This window comes from Panicum hallii, chromosome 4, assembly GCF_002211085.1.
Source record: "Panicum hallii strain FIL2 chromosome 4, PHallii_v3.1, whole genome shotgun sequence".
Classification (NCBI taxonomy): domain Eukaryota; kingdom Viridiplantae; phylum Streptophyta; class Magnoliopsida; order Poales; family Poaceae; genus Panicum; species Panicum hallii.
In genome coordinates, this window is record NC_038045.1 from 6089959 (window position 1) to 6104068 (window position 14110).

General features: G+C 43.6%; 2 protein-coding genes across 4 annotated transcripts; one reads left to right on the plus strand and one right to left on the minus strand.

Moving 5' to 3' along the window:
• Positions 1-391: 391 nt before the first annotated feature.
• LOC112890978 (26S proteasome regulatory subunit 10B homolog A-like) lies at positions 392-5037 on the minus strand. Of its 2 annotated transcripts, XM_025957865.1 has the most exons (10): positions 4800-5037; positions 3646-3765; positions 3280-3416; positions 2633-2794; positions 2428-2514; positions 2262-2348; positions 1724-1861; positions 1044-1235; positions 855-953; positions 392-762 (listed from the first exon to the last, which is right to left on the minus strand). In XM_025957865.1, exons 1-10 carry the CDS (start codon positions 4897-4899, stop codon positions 688-690), a joined length of 1197 nt encoding a protein of 398 aa, XP_025813650.1. In that variant the 5' UTR covers positions 4900-5037; the 3' UTR covers positions 392-687. The 2 variants fall into 2 exon arrangements, with proteins under 2 accessions (XP_025813650.1, XP_025813649.1); XM_025957864.1 differs by having other exon boundaries at positions 392-953.
• Positions 5038-7463: 2426 nt separating this feature from the next.
• On the plus strand, positions 7464-14040 carry LOC112889763 (SEC14 cytosolic factor-like). Of its 2 annotated transcripts, XM_025956534.1 has the most exons (11): positions 7465-7784; positions 7947-7975; positions 11087-11170; positions 11264-11317; positions 11401-11478; positions 12185-12238; positions 12502-12561; positions 12651-12746; positions 13012-13113; positions 13184-13264; positions 13428-14040. In XM_025956534.1, the coding sequence occupies exons 1-11, from the start codon at positions 7727-7729 to the stop codon at positions 13719-13721; spliced, it is 990 nt and encodes a 329-aa protein (XP_025812319.1). In that variant the 5' UTR covers positions 7465-7726; the 3' UTR covers positions 13722-14040. The 2 variants fall into 2 exon arrangements, with proteins under 2 accessions (XP_025812320.1, XP_025812319.1); XM_025956535.1 differs by lacking the exon at positions 12502-12561 and having other exon boundaries at positions 7464-7784.
• Positions 14041-14110: the final 70 nt, after the last annotated feature.

Consider the following 14110-nt stretch of genomic DNA (forward strand, 5'->3'; position numbering starts at 1 on the left):
GGATCAAGGAACGCGAATTTTCCGGCCGGTGGTTTTCTGGCTGGTTTGGAATTGGTGGTGGGAGCGGGAGAGGAGGGAGGGCCGGAGGGAGGAGGGAGTTTCCCCGCGGCCGAGCGCTCGCCGGTTTTGTTCTGAGCCGTTGCCGCGCCGTCAAGATTCGTGCGCGGGCCGTCGGATCGGCGGGAGCCGATGGGATTGGGCTCCGTGCCGCATGGGCTGCTTCAGGTTCAGCTTTCCAAATATAGACACGAGACCTGGGAGAAGAATGTATGGGGAACCAGGTTCCAATCAAGCGCCTTACGCCACTGGCAAGTGGGTCCCACGTGCCATGGCATCTCAAAGAAAGGAGCGAAATCAGAGAGTACCAAACATAGGATAGGAGACACCGAGAGAAGCAAGCAAAATGCACATGTAAGATGAACTATTGTCGGGGTTCATCCTCGACGTGATCAGTTTCAGAGTGAATTCGAAGTTTACACACTACAACGACCTGCTTGGTGCTTGCAGCCACATGGACCCACATCCATCCTGGAATCTATCTGCTGGAACTAATAATAAATAAATAAATAAGTAAACGAAGAGTGGCTTGTATGCTCCGATAGCGTCAGGATGAGAGCTCTCCCGCCCGAGATGGCCTGACAGGGTTTCCACTACAATCAGAAGGTCTCTGGATCAGGTCGTCCCCCTTCACTCCTTGCCGAAGTCGGCGCTGTAGTGCGCGCTGGACTCGAGCTTCTTGGCCTCGTTCAGCTTGCGCACCGCCTGAAATCGGTATTACATCGGAAAGGGAGGGACGGTGAGCACCAAGCAAGCTCGATTAGAGAGAGAGAGAGAGAGAGGTGGTGGAAGCGCACCTTCATGAAGTCCTCCTGAATAACATAGTCGCGCTCTGCTCGAATGGCAGCCATGCCGGCTTCCGTGCAGACGTTGCGCAGATCAGCGCCGTTGAAACCCTGGAACAACCCGCGGGAGTTAGGATCCGGGAGATGGCGCCAAGCATGTTCGGGTGTTAGGAATGGTAGGCTTAAGTAAGATTAGTTCACCTCAGCCAGTTTCACAACAGCTTCGTAATCGATTTCGCCATGCTTAGCAATGCCAGCTGCGTGAATCTTGAGGACCTCCATCCTCCCCAGCTCGTTCGGGAGCGGGATCTCGATTTTCCTGTCCAACCGCCCAGGCCGAAGGAGCGCAGGATCCAAAACGTCAGGCCTGTTCGTTGCCATGATCATTTTCACCTATATCAAGCAAAAGCGTTCTTTTCACACAGTTCAAGAAGTCATTGCACACAGACAACATAATACTAACAGTCAGGGACAACCGATATTATCTCAAATTTGCCAAAGGGTTCATCATCATATTCGTGATAAAGTCTCTTGAACCAAATTATAACTTTGCAACTGAGTTTAATATGTTACCAACTCCCCAATATACTCACCATCTAGGCGACAAAGAAAAAATTACCAAGATTTCTGCACAGTTATGTTCATTGCAAAACAACACAAAATGTGAATGACTTTTGCAACCATGCAAGTGAAGTATGAACCCCTATATAGATGGAACAAGACTAACAACTAAAATTCAGCACTCCAATAAATGAATCTAAAAGAAAAATATTTCACGTCACCATAGGACTGGTTCTAAGACATGAATACACTTCAGCACTTCCACATGAAAAAATAAGCAGACAATTGACAAAAAGTATCATTTCTTCAGAAAAAAATACCTTCCCAAGCTCATCGAATCCATCTAGCTGATTTAAAAGCTCCATCAATGTCCTTTGAATTTCACGATCAGCACTTGTGCCCTCGCTAAATCTTCGGCCACCAATGGCATCGATTTCATCCATGAAAATGATGCATGGCTAGGTACAATATTGAACCAAAGAAAACACTTTAGAGGCAATTGTATCTAGACTGATTATGTACTTGATTTTTTTATTAAAAAAAAAGATAGACAAATGCATCCACAGGTGTGCATATTTCTTTTTTCCAAGCAAATAGGTTTGCATATAGTAACTAAAATGCAAAAGGCCATTTCTCAGTTTATTCTTGGCTAATGTACATCTAGAGTTATAGATGATTTGTAAACAGTATTTTATTTCTTCAAAGTCCACCTTCGAATGAACAGGCTATCTAGTTCACAGTTAAATCATACTCATGGACTTAAAAGGACAGACAGCTATGCTATTGACATCTTTCCCAAAACAAATGAAAGAATCAGGATGGCAGGTATACAGATAAGCAAAATGAAACAAAGCTTACCTGATGCTCACGTGCATAGTTGAACATTTCACGAATCAAGCGTGCACTCTCACCAATATACTTGTCAATGATAGCACTTGAAACTATCTGTTTAAAAGGTGCATATCAGTGAAAAACCATATGCTTATATATGTGATATTTTACTATAAAAAATAAAGTTACAGACCTTCAAAAAGTTAGCATCAATGTTGCTAGCAATGGCTCTAGCTAGGAGTGTCTTCCCAGTTCCAGGTGGACCATAGAGTAGCACACCCTTGAATGAGGAAAGTAGAATTTAGTACAACCCAGGGATTATGAAAATGCACTGTCATCAATTTGAGCTAGTTATGCATGATATTGCACTTCAAAGCATATTTATTTCTTGAATTTACCTTTGGCGGCTTAATCCCTACACGGAGAAACAGTTCTGGATTCATAAGCGGTAACTCAATGGATTCTCTGAGTTCCCTTATTTGATCCGACAAGCCACCTACAGCTGAGTAACTAACATTGCCAGGATCTTCATGTAGCATGTTGTAAACCACAGGGTCAACCTGAGAAGCAGGAATAAGAACAATATTGCGTCAAGGATTAATAATGTCCAAATCATAACCACCAGAAATACAGGTCGACAGGGTCGTGTTTGGTCTCCTATAATGATGGCCCATCCAGCCTAACCCTTCCTCTGGTCTCACAACGCACACAGCCCCAGTGTAGCTTTCCAAAATTCCTCCTCACTTTTCTCTCAGCACCCAGTCAACCCAGTGCCACCCTCCACAAATCCATCACCGCCAGCCAACCAACTGTAGCAGGCGTTAGCAAAATTGATTGCCCATGGACACCTATTCACTCCACTGTTAATTTTCGTTGGGCACCACTTTTTTTTTTTTTGGCTGCTACTGTGCCCCCCACTGCGAGGTCGTGTGTGCCATTTGTGGCCCATAGTCCTCAACATTGGCAGATTCCTAGATCTTATCAATAGTCTCCTCCATCCTTAAGTAATCAAACAAAAACATAAGCAAAGAACCTAAACATATACCTCACGTGGCAAAGTGCGCATGATAGTAAGCGTTGTCATGTCAAGAACAACTCTTGTACCAGCAATCAACTTTTCTTTGTCAACTTTACTTCGGCAGGCAACAACATAGCGTGGTCCACTGCTAGCCTTCACAATAACTTCAAGAAAGACATGTTTCAGTTGCCTTGATAAAACTTAATGCATTATGAATCAGTTGATAAGCAAGAAAAAGCCTTTAGCATGAGTGAAAAAAGTTCATGTTGTGAATTTGTAGGAAAAGGAATATGTAATGAAATATACTTGAAGGTCAGGTATATAATCCAGATTCTTTCATTATTCCTACAAAAAAATATTCTGCTCGAACATCAAAAACTTTTTTTCACTTACATCGTTCCTTGTCCAAAGGTCGAAGCACCTCACCAATTATTTGGCCCACGCTTTGCAATGCTTTGAGATCCTCTTCAGTTTTTTCCAAGTTTTTCTTTGCATTTTTTTGGTTCTCCCTCGCTGCATCCAAATACACAATTTCATCAAAAGAAAATCAAGATGACTAGTAGAAATCTATGCTATCAGTAAGAAAAATGTATTCTTTCACATCTTTCAATTATAAGCATAACAAAAGCATGTCACATTGAACTATCATACCACATAAAAGACATAAAGGCGTAAAGAGTACAGCGACAAGAAACACCATCCACTGATGGATCATGATCAGGAAAACATACACAAGTCAACCGCCTCAGCAGCACCACACTTTTAAGTTAAAAAGAAAAAACTAGAAGAAGGCTGGCATCAACCTATGCACAGGATAAAACATAGTAGTATTTTGATACACACTTCATGGGCCCATAAGTCATAAACATCTTCCAAAACTAATTTAGTAGCCAAATTGTGCAATTGGAGCTGCTCTCAGATTACTAAAAGATAAAACACGATTGAACCAAATAACCAATCTGAGCTGCTTGGCACAAAACAGCACAGACCTAGGACTCTTGCGTGAAAGGGGGAGTGACTACCTAGAATCTCAATCACTGGAGCTAACACCTCTTGCTTTCTGAATGCAAACTCACTTACGAAAGCATTTCACTCTAAATTAACCTCCAATAGACTACAGACATATCTTCAGCAGATCAGGGAATAGCAGCCAACACAAAATGCAAACCCAGCCAATTTAGTTTGTGGCAGTAACATCACCTGCTAACTGAAAAGAGCAAACCTAGCAAACAATCACCAACTTGTAGTTGTTTAACCACCAAACTTCACCCAAACCTCACTCTACCCGCCGAACATCACATCCGTGGCAAGCAATTTCGCGCCTCCAAAAAACCCTAAGCGACAACCTACCCAAAGCAAAGTCCTAAATCAGGCTGCACCACACCACCCCGTACCCAAATTAAGCCGGCCAAAACCCTACCCAGCCGCGCCTATCACCACAGGAACCAGATCGCGATCGTCACTCGCGAGGAGCGGAACCCAGCCCTACATACCGGCCGGGACATACACGCACAGGTAGACGGGCGGAAGAGGCGGCGGCGCGTTACCTGTTTTGGCCCGCGCCTCGAGCTCCCGGCAGCTGAGGAGCTTCTTGCGGTACTCGGCGACCGCGGCGCGGCGGCGCGCGTCCTCCTCGCCCTCGGCCATCCTCCTCCAACCCCCTCCGGCGACCTACCCTTATCGGCGGCGGCGGCGGCGCGGGGCTTTGCTTCTCTCGCAAGAAGAAGAATAGCGGAGGCGAACCACACGAGTCGCGCGGAGCAGAGGGAGGTTCGGCCGTTCGGGTTTTTGGTCCGCACAATGAGTATTCGAGAGCTACATGAAAATATATATAAACATATTTCCAGTGATTTTGGTTTTCATTTTCGAATTCGAATAGGATTTTTGATCGATTTGCTTGTCGAATCGGAAAGAAATGCTCTTGAGTCGGAATCCCAGATGTTTGTTTCATAAACCGGAGCCCAGCCCAACTGTAACTAAAACTTATCAAAAAAAACTGTAACTACACAAGTTTGTTGGGCCTTGAGCTCGTTTAGTTACAGTTGGGCTGGAAAGGATTACGCTGGCCCAGCTCTATATTTAGGGTAAGGAGCTTCTCTTGGGCCTCCTGCAAGTTGCTACTGTAGCATCACTTGGGCCTCCTCTTGTTTTTTAGAAAAAATAAAAAAGGAAAAAAAGGGAAAAGAAGATGAACCCACGAGGCCACGACCCAAACCTCACATGCACGTGCTCTACGACTAGAGGCTACGCAACAAAACCTTGCCTGCTAGCCCGTACTGCTCGTTGCTCTTCATGTTACCTGCGACACTTTTCCCATCATGTGCCACGAAAAACCACGGCCTTTCCGTTTCAAAAAAAAATCACGGCCTTTTTGGACCTTTGCTCACCGACTAAGACTTTTCTTTTTAGACATTGGTAGATTGGCAGAGGATGCAACGGTTAGTAAACTGCAAAGCGTTACAGGCTAGCAGGCAAGACCTTTTTTTTGCAGGCAAGGCAAGGGTTCCATCTAATAACTTAATAAGCCCCTGATAGTAAACTGCAAAGCGGTCTCGCTCTTGGCCTGATGATGCTTCACCGTGTCTCGCTGTTCTTGGCTCGCAGACGAAGACACACTACGGCAGAGGCACACGTCTGCTTGTTAAGCATAGCTGTCATGTTAAGCAAGACGCGATGTTCTGTAAGCTTTTGGGCTCGTGCTTGTCCTCTTGCTTCTGAACTGCGAGTCCCTCAGTATTCAGTCATTCATCGACAGCTCAGCCCTTTAGGATCTGGAACACTTTGGCGGGATATTCTCCCGGCTGAGGCCAGACAAAAATGTTGGACCGATTCCATTTTTCTTGCCACAATTAGATTGCATGTTCCCCCTCTTACAAGATCCTTTTTTACCGGAATTCCATAAATATGGGATTTACTGTATTTTACTCTCTCCGTTGTAAATTATAGGTTATTTTAATTTTTTACTACATTTAATTAGTTATACATCTAGATATATGTTAAGTCTAGATATATAGAAAAATTATAAATTTTGAAAATCTAAAATAATGTACAATTTAAAACTGATAAAGTAGAATTATAAAAGGCATCCACTGGACAACACCGATACTCAAGTCTAAAGAAATTCTCGGCAAGCGTAGGCTGGTTTAAAGTGTAGTCTGAACTATGAACCCTAGAGGTTAATTCTCGGCAAGTTCGATCATCATGATTCATGAGCCTTATAATCTAGGAAAGAAATTTGGAGTGATTTTTTAAACAAAAAGATTGAGGTGCGCGTTGCTCGATCGCACTCTACTGCACCTAATATTCCAAAGCAGGATCGTAATCGAGGAGGATCCTAGCATGTGCAGCAGATGTGTTCTCGCGCGTGGACTTATGGCGACGGGTCTCACCAGTGTGGAGCACATGGAAAATAGCTAGACAAGTCATTCTTTTTAGGAGACGTGCTTGGTCACTTGGCATCTTTAATTTTTCATTTGAGGAGCATCTTTGCTCAATGTTCAAAGAAAATGGATTGGAATATATCCTCTTTTTTTTGCCTACTTTGGTAAAAAAAATGGCCTTTTTTGCTTGGGCTTGGCCCAGCACGACTAGAACCCAGCAGTCTTAATTAAATTCGAAATTCGGAAGGGAGGTGGCACATCATACCTAACCCACGAGCTTCACACTGTGCTAGCTCCACTAATTGACCACATTGGAAAGCTGATGAACATTTGGGACTTGGAGCTATATCTTCTTGGAGTGCTTCTTCCTTTTTTTCCTTTTTTTTCCTCTCTTTATTTTTTGGCAAGAGCTTAATATTTGGCGGCTTCGAGCTCGACAAAAAAAAGATACAACCATTGAAGGTCGAATATTAAGGATCTCCTTTACAACGACTCTACAATACTAATTTTGACATATCATACATTTACACCCATTTTCTCATGTCCCAACAAACTTCCTTTTGTCCTAGGGGATACATGCTATCTCCTAAATATTTTGAGAACAAAAATATTAATTTTTTGCATTCGAAAGAGGGCCCGCAACACTTCCCATATTACAACCAAATTGCACAAAAGAGTTAATGAAAAAGATGCTCAAAAGATGTAATCTTTATCAAACGAAAAAGTAGAAAACCATGAAACGGGAAGTACATGAAAGCACCCGTCAGTTTCAATCCTTTGGCAGCAGCAACAGTCAGCCCTACTCCACGATGCAGCACTAGTATGTAGCCCTTGCTGTTGAGGTCGCCCATAGCAGCAATCGGCAAACGACCAGACCGAGCTCCAACAGGCAACAGGCCCAACACGACTGAGAGGAGACGTCCCCTCCCTCGCTCCTCTAGTCCTCCCCCCGCCCCAGTCACCACCCCCGCGCGAATCTTTTTTCCTCTTGACCGCGCTCCTAAATCCGCGCCAAATCGTCAAACCAATCAGACCGCTCCCGCCTCGTCAGTCCTCGCTCGCAGGCCGAGCTCCGGATCCCCCTGTCGGCGGCAATGGCAGACTCCGCCTGCGATGACGCCGTGGAGCAGCTCGCGGCCCTCCTGGACCAAGGTGAGAGTTTCGCGCCGGATCGCCGGTAAAGTTTGAACCTTTTCATGATTTCGGAGGGGCGGGCCTGCTCGGATTTGTGGTTTAGCTTTGGAACTGTTGGTGGTGTGTTTTGTGTGGGTTCGTCCGGTGCTAATGTGCTTTCTTTGGATTGGATTCTTGCAGTGGAGGCGCCGCTGAAGAAGACATTTGAGGTATGGATCTATGCGCGTGGCTTTTTTTTCTAAAAAAAAAAATATCGATCTTGGTTCTTCTTGATATCTGAAATCTCGCTTCTTCTGTCAAGCTTGGGCATTTGTGCTATTTTAGTTTCTGCATTTGGACAGAACCTTTGCTTAGTTAGTTCAGTCTAGCAGTTTGAAGAATCAATCTGATTTAGGTGAGCCAGCTGATATTTGATATTTCTTGGATTGTTGGGTACTAGACTATTACTTAATTTGGATCAGAGCGTTGCTGTTCATTTCTCAGCTTTTCTCTGTTAAAGTTAGTTAATACAGTTGAACTAGTATGAATATGGATCTAAAGATAAATTGATAGTGGTGAAAGTTGACGGATTGTTGATTGGATGCAAAAAAAAAAATAATGTTGTTCTTTGATCTAAGCCACACATATGAGATCCCTGGGGTAATTTTGAGTAGTTTGACGATGGGGAGTGAGAGGTGGAAAGGATGCTTTCCACAATGGATGTGTCGAGGAATATTCTGATCTGAGGTCCACTATGTCAACTAGTGGACGGTGAGATATTTGATTCCCTCGAGCCTCCTGATATGTTGGTACTAATGTATTCCTTAGTGGTTTTCCTCGTGTTTGGTTGTTTGTCAATAGAATTCTCTTTTGGTTGTTGCAAATTATTGTAGAATGATTTCACCTTTTCCTCTTTACTTTGTTAACATAATGGCACTTGACACTTGTGATCCCAGTGTGCAGACACATCCTGGTACTACCATTTTACCAGTTATTTTTAATTTGCAGGAGAATATTTTCGTCAATGAAATGCTCTCTAAAGGTTAGGCTTTAAGCATGCATTGTGTGCTGATAGGAGATGCCAAGTAATTCCTAGCAGAATGGCTTTGCTGGTGGAGTGAGAGTCAAAATGAAAGTGCCACTTGCAACAGAATTGTTGCTTCAATACCATGTGGCAAGGAAAGTATAAGTGCAAGGACTATAATTCTTAAAAAATGGAATGGTAGATAAGTTTTCAGTAGGATGCTTGGTTTGTGGGACTCATCATCCTATGGTGGATTGATATGTTACAGGATCATCCCATGATTTCCTACCAGGCTGTGCTTATTAGAGATGAGGTGGTGATAGACCAATTCATCCCAATCGTTGAACCAAAAAGGATAGTTAGGATCGAACGGTTTATTTTATTGAGGTGCATTGCATTCACTGGCCAGTTGACACTCCATCATACTTATTGTTCCGTGCTTAAAATGTTTGGGAATTGCTTCTCTTATGTTTTTGAATGCTGAGAGTATTTCTAGGTTCTATAGGTACTACTATGTGCAGTATACTTTTGCATTCCTACCGCGATAAGAGAATACTGATTCCTCTTTAATAATAAAAGTGAAATTTTAAGGGATGAGATTCTACAATGGAGAATATGAGGAAGTGGAACAGATGATAAACTTATGCCTTTCACCTTAGCACTAAGTCAGCTATATTTGAAAAACTTCATGTAAGGTTGTACTAGTATCTGATTCTTCATGTCTACCCGCATGGCCCTACTTGTTAACTGCTTCTATTATGCTTGCCATAATTTCATGCCAGCATCCTGGTGGTGAGGATCTTTGCAAATGGAAACCTTCATGTCCACCTGGTTTAATGCCAATTTTTCGAGGGGGGGGGGAGGGGGGTGGGGTAGGGAACGCTAAGGAATTCTTGCACTAATATCGTTAAATACAACAACCTATTTTGAAGTTAATCTCAGTGATGCCGTTTGGAAAAAGTACCATGAGTTCCTACTTGGTTCATATGCAGTTTGTCGGTACATACAGACAGGGGTACCTCCTGCTAGTGTGTCCAACCCGAGGGGCGCGAGGTTATCCGTAACCTTGCACTAAGCCTTTGGGTGACGGGGCATACGGCCCGGGCCTGACAGCTGGGGTCACGGTCTCCGGACCTCACCCCGCGCTCTAGCAGGTCCGGGGCCTCCATGTGTCCACGAGGACAAGGTCCTCAGAAACGGCTACTGCGGGCCCGGACCACCGCGGCGTGGTCTTGGGTCCCTACGTGTGGAAGCCGGACCCCCAGGGGGCCTGCGACCCTGTGCCAGCTAGTACAGCCCGGACCTTCCTTCCCACCGGAGTGGAGGTCCGGTGCCGTCACGTGCCTCTGAGGAAGCGGCCGCTAAACCAGCACCGCCACGTGTCCGGTGGCGGCCAGCCTTCTGCGGGAAGCCAGCCCAACTACCGCATTAAATGCGGGTGGTTGGGGTGCGCGTGCCTAAAACAGGGTATGGGCTGCCCACTGACACGTTGGGCAGGTATGCTGACACCACGGTAAGCCCGCCAATTACCGAGGCGGCGCGTCGCATCACCGCACCGCGTGCGTGGGCGAGCGGCGTGTAGTCACATCACAGTGCCGCGCGCGTGAGCGAAGGGTTATTATGACCTGCTGCAGGAGGACCGCGGCGTGCGCTGCTACAGTGCGCGCGGAGGCTACAGCACGGCAGGTCAACATAGCCCTTTCGCCTCTCAGCGGGAACTGACCCTACAGTGACAGCATGTCTCTCACTACGTATGTCACTAACAGCAGACCCTGTGCTAGCGAGATGGCACATGACCATACCCTGGTAGAGGATACGCACGGGAGCCGAAGAGGAAGATTTCCGAATCTGTGGCATTTAAGGCTCCAATGTGTACGTTATTTAATATATTGCCAGATCCACCTGTCGGGACCCCGCTCGGTGTACGTGCTCCCCTTGAGCCTATAAAAGGGAGAGCGCGCACGTTAGAACTCAAGCTTTCTCAAGTTCCACGAACGTACAAGTTTCCCAAACTCACAAGCAATACAACACACAGTGGACGTAGGGTTTTACGCTCCGGCGGCCCGAACCACTCTAAACCCTTGTGAGCTTCTCGCGTTCATACGAATCTTGATCTAGTATTCCTTGACTTCCCCCAAACTCATCCTAAACTAGGGTTAGGCGGTGCTTTCCGCCACCCGGCTGGAGAAATCCTCCGACACAGTTGTTTCAAATTTTGAAGTATATGTTCTTTCTTAGATGTTGTTAAAAAAAATAGCTTTCTTATTATCCTAAGGAGTTTGTTTTTGAGCTCTCATGTTTTTCATTTATTTTTCAGAATGTGCACCAGGGTTACCCAACAGAGACACTAGTGCGCTTCCTTAAAGCTAGAGAGTGGCATGTGAATAAGGCTCAAAAGATGGTAATTCTTAGTTCTGTAATTTTCCTTTCCAGTTTTCATATCAATGAATCATAAGTAAATGTTTCTTTACCTGAGGAAAAATTACTTTGCTAGCTTGTAGATTCTTTGAATTGGAGGATACAAAATGAAATCGATAGTATACTGGAGGTAAGTAGTTTCGTAGACCAAGCTCGTATATATTGAACTTATTTACACTTTCTTATTCATCTGCTTGTGCTTGACTATTGCAGAAACCTATTATCCCAGTAGATTTGTATAGATCAATACGTGATACACAGCTTGTTGGATTATCAGGATACTCCAAAGAGGTACAGCTGTCTTAAACATGTCATATTAATTTGCCTTGCATGCTCGCTGTTTGGACATTATTGGCTTCTGGCACCACAATATGCTTGAAGTATATATATATTCATAGACACATTCTTCTGACGTATAATATGATGTACACTGAAGGGAAAGTGACTCTTAAATTCATTTTCAGAAGAAAATATTGTATGCAATATGTGTGAGACAATTCTCCGCTCACTCAAGATGAACTCAGTGATTTTGTGGTGCGAGTGCTTGCAGCATTTTCTGACTCTCTGCTTTTTAATAATTAATTTACACACAAAGATCGGCCTTAACAGCTGGAGGACATGGCCCTAGTGGCCCTGAACTTCAGGCACACTCCTGTGACTCTATCTGCCTAACTGAACTGTATAACCAACCTGTTAAAGACCAGGTCCGAACACTACTGGTGACAGACTAGGATTACACCATTACACCAACACTATGCAGTAGTATTATTTATTACTAGTGTGCACAAATGTGGTCCTTTTCTGTACACCTATGATGTGTTCTGTTCTTGTTAACTAGTAGGTTAGATACAGAGCAAGTTCGTGAAATTTGCACTTTCATCTTTTGTGCTTAACCAATGAATTCTAGGGTATCTATGCCATAAAATACTATCCAGTCTAGTTATTATATATAAATAAGCAAAGTTATTTAATTATCCTCTTCCTTCTCCTATTCCAGGGCATTCCTGTATTTGCAGTTGGTGTTGGATTGAGCACATATGATAAAGCTTCGGTAATTGTCTCTGATTCTTCCTAATAGTTTTAGTAGCTTTTGTCAGGATGCATCCATGTTAATCAAACTTAAGTAAATACTCTTGCACCAGCACTACTAACTTGCAATATAAATTGAGTTACTTATGAATTTAAGAGATTTTGTCCCTTTTGTCAGATTGCATCCGTATGTATTTGAGATCAAGTAATACTCGTCCAGTCCATGAATTTACGCCATACTTTATGGCTTTATGCACAATAAGTCATAAAATATTGCACTTTCAGGTTAACTACTATGTGCAATCTCATATTCAGATCAATGAGTATCGTGATCGTTTTATTTTGGTGAGTGTCCAACTAATGCTCCACGTACAATTAGGTCATCTTTACGGGCTTTCTTAACACATGTATATGCTCACTTTTGTTTCATCAAGCCTACGGTGACAAAGAAGTATGGGAAGCCTATCACCACCTGTATAAAGGTTCTTGATATGACTGGTCTGAAATTGTCAGCACTAAACCAAATGAAGGTACAGCCTGCAATGGCATTGTATTGTATCCTCCTCCAAACTGTAATTGTGTAAATTGTTTTTCATAATGTCCAGAGGTTGACAGGCGATTGGTATATGCCTATTTAAGTAACTCAATATACTGTATAAATAAGCTTGCATGCAAATGTTTTTAGGATAGGGATAAAGCCCTATTTAAATAAGTCAATGTTTTATACAAAACTTCACAAGGCAAATGCTGATCATTTTGTTACTCTACTGCTGACTAATTATTGATGTATTACAGATTGTGACTGCAATATCTACCGTTGATGATTTGAATTATCCTGAAAAGACTGAGATGTATTATATAGTAAATGCTCCATATATATTTTCTGCGTGTTGGAAGGTATGGAGTTTGAGATTTCATTACTCTGTTACTTTTGTTGTAAAGACACTGACATTTCATTTGATTTTAGGTTGTGAAGCCTCTGTTGCAAGAGAGAACAAGAAAGAAGGTTCATGTTTTGCGTGGTTGTGGAAAAGACGAGCTTCTGAAGGTAAGATTGCCTGTTAGTACCATTTTCTTTTCCACATAGTTTGCCAGCAAAGTCAAACAGAAGAATCAGAACATTGAAGATGGAACTTGAATAGAGTACTGTTGAGCATTTTCAACATTGCCATCACAATACCATTAGCACCTTTGATTCCGGAACAATGCAGATCATGGACTACTCTTCCCTTCCCCATTTCTGTCGATGGGAGGGTTCGGGTGCATCCAAACATGCATCAAACGACCCCGATGACTGCTTCTCTCTTGACCACCCCTTCCACAAAGAGCTCTACAACTTCATCCAGGAGCAAGCACTGAACCTGGAGCTCATCAAGCAAGGCTCCTTGCACGTGAAAATCCCCGAGCAGGATCCTGAGGATGCTAAGATCGTGGAGGTCATTGAGGCTGAGTTCCACAAGCTCGGTGTGGAGAAAAAGTCTGCCAACGGCGTCGACAAAGACTAGCACTCGCCTAATAATACAGCCTGATTCCGCTAGACATCGCTGGCTGTTTCTGATCCAACTGATCCTATTTTTCCTTGGCCACCCCCATTGGCCATCGCTGTTTCCTGGGGGTGAATATAGGTGACATATAGAAAAATCTTTTGCTGTTCCATCCATGATGCAGGACTGAGGCAACAGGATTGATACTGTATGGCCCTACTAGATAGACATAATCACCTGTCACCAGTTGTAAACCTGCAATGTGTTCTCACATGTACTCTGAACTTCGAAGATGATATCAATAAACCATCCTAGTACCTGCACTTTGAGATCAGCTTCAGAAATAATATTACCTCCTTAAATGTGTTCTCCTAAACGATGTCACATATCCAAAAAAAGTATGCAGTGTT

What these genes read in the sequence shown, in the direction of transcription:
- LOC112889763 (XM_025956534.1), top strand. Translation starts at nt 7,727, where the DNA reads ATGGCAGACTCCGCCTGCGATGACGCCGTGGAGCAGCTCGCGGCCCTC. An exon ending in CGCTGAAGAAGACATTTGAG is followed by an intron (nt 7,976 to 11,086) that starts GTATGGATCTAT and finishes TTTATTTTTCAG; the next exon opens with AATGTGCACCAGGGTTACCC. An exon ending in ATCGTGATCGTTTTATTTTG is followed by an intron (nt 12,562 to 12,650) that starts GTGAGTGTCCAA and finishes TGTTTCATCAAG; the next exon opens with CCTACGGTGACAAAGAAGTA.
- LOC112890978 (XM_025957864.1), bottom strand. Translation starts at nt 4,899, where the DNA reads ATGGCCGAGGGCGAGGAGGACGCGCGCCGCCGCGCCGCGGTCGCCGAG. An exon ending in TTGATGCTAACTTTTTGAAG is followed by an intron (nt 2,349 to 2,427) that starts GTCTGTAACTTT and finishes CCTTTTAAACAG; the next exon opens with ATAGTTTCAAGTGCTATCAT. An exon ending in ACTATGCACGTGAGCATCAG is followed by an intron (nt 1,862 to 2,261) that starts GTAAGCTTTGTT and finishes TATTGTACCTAG; the next exon opens with CCATGCATCATTTTCATGGA.